The sequence below is a fragment of the Dendrobium catenatum genome, unplaced genomic scaffold (assembly GCF_001605985.2).
Source record: "Dendrobium catenatum unplaced genomic scaffold, ASM160598v2 fragScaff_scaffold_705, whole genome shotgun sequence".
Taxonomy (NCBI): domain Eukaryota; kingdom Viridiplantae; phylum Streptophyta; class Magnoliopsida; order Asparagales; family Orchidaceae; genus Dendrobium; species Dendrobium catenatum.
The window spans coordinates 245,141-251,130 of record NW_021319167.1 but is presented as its reverse complement, the minus strand read 5'-3'; the positions used below and the strand labels follow the sequence as shown (position 1 = coordinate 251,130).

The 5,990-nt window shown below is 37.1% G+C and overlaps 1 protein-coding gene across 1 annotated transcript; it reads left to right on the top strand.

Annotated features, from left to right (window-relative positions):
• The first annotated feature begins 422 nt into the window (after window positions 1–422).
• On the top strand, window positions 423–5,600 carry LOC110112736 (growth-regulating factor 6). The gene is made up of 4 exons (XM_020845047.2): window positions 423–1,138; window positions 1,744–1,971; window positions 2,505–2,844; window positions 4,516–5,600. The coding sequence occupies exons 1-4, from the start codon at window positions 724–726 to the stop codon at window positions 5,309–5,311; spliced, it is 1,779 nt and encodes a 592-aa protein (XP_020700706.1). The 5' UTR covers window positions 423–723; the 3' UTR covers window positions 5,312–5,600.
• The last annotated feature ends 390 nt before the right edge of the window (window positions 5,601–5,990 follow it).

Below are 5,990 nucleotides of genomic sequence, written 5' to 3'. Positions count from 1 at the left end.
ATTTTTCATGTTTATTTCATGACGCATTTTTACTTCCATTTCCAACAATTATTATAGTCTTTTGAATTGGTTTTGGCCTTTATTAATTTATTTTATTTTGATTATATATATAAGGTCATTGAAATTTGAAGAGAATATTATTATAGTATGTTTAAAAAAAATTCTTCATTTACTTATTTTGATTTTAATTATAAAAATATGATAATCTTTTTTGCAAATAAAAAAAAGATATACATTTCTAATATTTAATATAAATTTATGGAGCAATTTTTTTTTTATAAAATATAAATTTCTCAAAATAAATAATTTATAATGTAGTAAAAATAATAATATATATAAGCATGTGAAAAATATTAAAAGATTAAAAATAATAAATTTTTTATTATATGAGTTCTAAGTAAATGATACATTTTAATTTAATGCACGGATTTATATATTTTTACATATATAAATGTATAAGAAAGAAATAAGCAAATATCGTCTTATTTATCTGGCTAGTATTCGATGCAGTATCGACATCTGACATCACCTTTCCACAATTATTTGCTGGAAGCGTACATGCTGCCATAAGAAAACCAGCCTGGTTTCCTGATTTCGGAAACACTACAACTTAGAAATGCTTCTAATCCACCAGCAACTTCGTTTCATCTCATTTCCGTTTCACATCCCTTCAACTCATGAACTCCCCTCTCCTTCTCATTCTCATCTCAGCTCACACTAGACATGGATTTAGGTTGTTCTCTGAGCTCTGATGGCTTGGTCTCTGTCTATTCTGACCCCAATATTCGTATGCCCTCCTCTTTGTTTCCCTTGGAATCTGAACCCAGCAAGCAAAGGGGACTGTTCCAATCCAGTTTCTCCAAGCATGGAAGGTCCATTGTGGTTGAGGACAATGATGAATACTGGAGTCGTTTGAAGACGGCTAGATGTGATACAATGCTCACAGCAACAAGCAAGGCGGCAGCTTGCCTCCTTAGATCCGGCTCTCATACCCTTTTCCCTGATGGAGAGCAAATGCTGAACTTTTCTTCATGGAAACCAGAAGCTTTGGTGCTCAATAATCATTGGAACTTACCTTTCTTCAACCATCCATCATCATCTTCATGCTCTTCAGCTTACCCTACCTTCAGGAACGCAGGTATAACAAGTTAGAAAGTATAAGAGGAGTTGGGTTGGCTATTTTAGTTGTTTGTCTCTATCAAGTGATACTGATTGGTAAAGGCGTCTTTTCCATGGGCGTTTTTGTTCTTTGGGTCTTGTCAAAGTGAAAAAGTTGAGATTTTTTTTTTGAAAAAGTTGGGATCTTTCTTTCCTGACCTCAGATGATCTTGTCCTCAAAGTTGGAGTCTTGGGTGGGCTGGATGCCCCTTCTCTTCTGATTATTTGCAAGGAATACTGAAAGGAAAAAAAAGTGTAAAACGAAGATCTCAGAAGAAAATTAAGGAAAAAATGAACTGCAGTTTACTTTCTCATAAATTTTGTTTTCAAGACCTGGAAGGATAAAGGTGAAGAACTTATTTCATATATAGTTAGTTTGTGTGATCCTCGAAAGAAAAATCAAACATCACTAGAGAGGTTTTGTCCCTCTTCTCGCTCACGTTACAGGGTCTATTTCTACCTTTTGATTCTTATTCAGGAGCCTCTCCTAACTGTAGTTTCGACCTGTCTGTAATGCTACATGGTTTAAGTAGTCATAGTCCTCTTAGATATTATGCTTATATCTATCTACCTTCCCTTATTCAGGAGTGTGCTCTGACAACTCAACCCTTAACATGCATGGAGCTGTGTCTGGGATCAGAGGACCCTTCACCACTTCGCAGTGGTTAGAACTGGAGCACCAGGCTCTGATCTACAAGTATATAGATGCAAAAATGTCAATACCATCAAATTTGCTCATGACAATCAGACGAAGCAACAACCAATCTGGGTTCTCATCCTTCACTGCTGGATCTTTTAGACAAACAGGCACATGTAAGCCTTTGTTAATTCAAAATGAGCTGGTGACCAGTAGGTAACACATAAATGTTTTGAATGATGAACTCTAGAAAAATAGTTTAGTCAGAAATGTTGAAACTTTTTTTACTTGTAGTATGCTCACCTCATTTTATCTAATACGCCATCATATATTATCTCCTGTGGTCTACCTAGTTAATAAGGTGTCAGTTTCTTTTCAAATATTATGAGCTCCGAATTATAGAGGTAGCTCGGCTGCTACTGTCTGTAGCATTGTTATTTTTAAAGCGGTGCTTTGATAAACCTACTCAGAATAATTCCAATTTGCATTTGTTCTTCTTGGTTTTGATTTGCTCTCTTGTTGCTAAAGGCTTTACTTGGATTGAAGGAGAGAAGGAAATGAAATGGAATTCCAATAATACATTTGTTGATTATGAACCCAAGCCATTGATTTAAGCTTTTTCAACTCTTAGCATTCATTTATTTTCACTAAAATTCATAGCCATCAAAACATATGCTAGTTTTGTTCATAATGAAATGGTCGTTTGCAGTGGGATGGGGAAATTTCCATCCAGGTTTCTCTGGAGGTGCTGACCCAGAGCCTGGCAGATGCCGTCGAACCGATGGAAAAAAGTGGCGGTGTTCGAGGGATGCAGTTGTTGATCAGAAGTACTGCGAGCGACACATGAACCGCGGTCGCCATCGTTCAAGAAAGCGTGTGGAAGGCCACCTTGGCCATGCTGCAAAGGCAGCTGTGCCTGCCATCACTTCTTCACAATCCGCATCAGCTGTTTCCAGTGGTGGTTCTTCTAACAACCTTACCACTGCTCAGCAGCAGAGCGAAAACTTACAATCAAGTGGGACAGAACCTTCATCCCTGCAATTGGATAGGTAACATATGGACTTTCTTAAGAAAATAATCATCATTTTTCTTTGATTTGCAGTTCATCTAACAACATATCAAACATCTTTTTAAATTTAAAGTTTCAGTGAAGAAAGATAAATAACTTGCTGCGTAACAGGTGTTCTGGTTTTGGCCAGAACCCTGAATCAAACAAGAGGTAGAATCTGAATCAAGGTTGTCTGATTCATTGGTTTTTTGTGTATGGGGGATAAAATTTACAATAGTTTTATTGGTTATGTTTTTTTACTTTGCTTGTGCACAAGTTTTGGCAAAGATATTTTGCTTATTTTTTGGTGATCAGTGTAGGATATAACTTCTGTTATTTATTGTCATTAAGCATATCCCATATTCCAGCATCTCTCCAGAATATAACGTGGAGTCATGGAGATAACCTTAGGAAATTGGATTTCCATTAAAGCCCACATAATAAGTATGGTTCATTCAGTAATTATTTAGAGTCATTGGAATGTTTAATTATTATTTCAAACTGCTAAGTACCACGTCATAAAATTAATAAATCTTATGGAAATACTTCTAGTAAACATGAATAGATTTTAAAGTAGTTCTATAAGCAAATTAGAATAAATAATATTATGCATCCTCTCCTATTATGAAGCTAAAAAGGACTATAATTGGCGGCAAAAAATGAATGGAGAATCATCTATTTTAGCTCCGATAAATCTAAATTAAATTATCTTGTTCAGTAACATATAATAATCATATGATTGTTTGAATCTAAGCTTGGTTGATCCTATGGAAATTCATTAAGAATAATGCTAGAATGGCACATGATGAGATCTTGTCACATCATTTCTAATTCATTATTTTGATCAAATAGCAGGCGTTGGAAGCAGTTAGGGTGAATCAAGTGGTGGTTGTTTTTCATTCTTTTAGTTCTGTTGGCTTCAGAAAGGGCTAAAGAAATCAGGAGCTAATGTACAACATAGTCATCCGAGAAAAGTAAATCAAGTAAACATTGTACCGAGTTGGACTATAACACAAACAAATTGCTCAAGTCAAAATGATTAAGACGTCGTTTGGGACGGCTTTTGGCAACTATTTTGTTGTTGCTTTTATGAAATTATTGTGCTAGAAAATTGTTGTAGAAAGCAATAAGAACCATCAATATTAAGTCATAAGTGCTTACCAATAAGTTTTCCATGGCATGATCACTTTGATAGGACCTATCAACAGTAATATTTAGCATGACTCGAAATACTTACTCAGTTGTTGCTCAAAGTCAATCTCATCTAGCAGCACTCTATGGGCATCTGACTAGAAGTACTCACTTTTAGTACTTACTCGATAAACTCTATTGTTTCTTCTTTTAGGCAGTAGTGTAAAGCACTTGTAATAGAAAATATAACTGTGCGACCTCCATATGGCCATTATAACATAAATAGTTCATCATGTGGCGTTGACTCTTGCACTGATTTATAATAGACCAAGTATCTGACAGAGACCTTGCATGAGATCCAATATAATTTTCATTTTCTTTTCTCCTCCTTTTTGCACAGTAGCCTCAAGTAGGGTTTAGCCTTCGATCATTTTTTTCATCCAACACTTGACGCGATTCACTGATTATAAATGGTTATTGCTTTACTTCCTAAATAACAAACTGGCAAAGCAAATCCTAATTTTCTCATGCTTGCTTGCAGGTTGCTAATAAACAAAGACAATACAGGCGACCAAAGACGAAATTCCCAAGGTCTCTCCATGATGACTGATTTAATATCCAAATCCACAGGTACCTTGTTACCTATTTCCAAGCAACAAAATCCCTTTGAAGAAACATCGACCCGTGTAGACTTGGGACTGATATCTACTGATTCCCTACCTAACAGTCAAGGAAACTGCTCCTCAGAGAACCTTAGTTTTGTTTTCTATAACCCTGAAATGAATGATCAACATATTAGATCCCATCCCTTTCGACATTTTATTGATGATTGGTCGAAAAACCCTTCTGATGCTGATGTGGCCGATAAGATGCAATCATACAGAACCGAACTCTCTATTTCGATCCCCATCTCTTCTTTGGGCTTCTCATCATCCCCTTGCTCCCCCATCCAAGACAAACTGTCATTTCCCCCCTTCAGATTATCTTCTGAGTTGGATCCTCTGAATGCTGGCAGCCAAAGAGGTTTAAGTTGGGTACCAATTTCTTGGGAACCAACCATTGGAGGACCTCTTGGCGAGGTTTTGACTAACACAAGCACCACCCCGAAGGACCTGGGTAGTAATTTATCGACTTCATCGCTGAACTTCATGACTGATGGTTGGAACATGAGGACAAGATTTGAATCATCACCAACAGGAGTGTTGCAGGATTCTGGATTTGGTTCAATGTCCAGTAGTACAGGAAGTAGTCCCCGGGCAGAGAACCATAAGGCGCACGAAAGTGATGACCTCCTTGGCACAACCTTTGTGAATCTATCGGTGAATCCCTCTCTCTAATTCTTCCACGGAAATAGAAATGGCACGTTGATGGAGATGATGCAGGCTGATCTGAAGAGTCTGAGGAACGGAGACTGAAGCACAGGATTGCTGATGTTTAACAAGGTTCTCGCAAAGTTCTAACGATCATAACTAATTTGGGAGGAAACCCGGTTCTGTATTTGTGTTTTCTTTTAAACTCATTTACTTAAAAATTTTCTATAGTGTGTGCTAGGAGTTGTATGCTCTTCTGATGGCAGTTTTGGCTTCATTTTTTCATGCTCAACAAAAGGTTGCAGGCATTTCTCTATATGATTGCGACTAAGCATTTTGTTTGCGAATTTATAAATTTGTGCCGTAAGAATAGCCTCAAATTTTCCTGCTGTCGAAGGATATTTGTTGTTCATTCAACACTGGTGATTGTTTTGTTTTGTTTGCGAATTTATGCTGTGGGCTCCGAAAATTCGGCCCCGGCCTCCGCTCGCTTTTCTTATTTCGGCGAGGGAGTTTTAACGAATTAAGTTCCGAGGTAAATTTTGGAAGGCAGATGGGTTTGTAGATAAGACACTACCCAGAGATTTCGCCCTCATTTTGTGAGGACTTTATGATCTGAGTTCTGGTTTCCTATAGGCGCAAGCCCCTATAGTTAATTACCCCTCCCGATCACGAGAGAGAACTTTCGATTAAGGCTAGTCGTAAA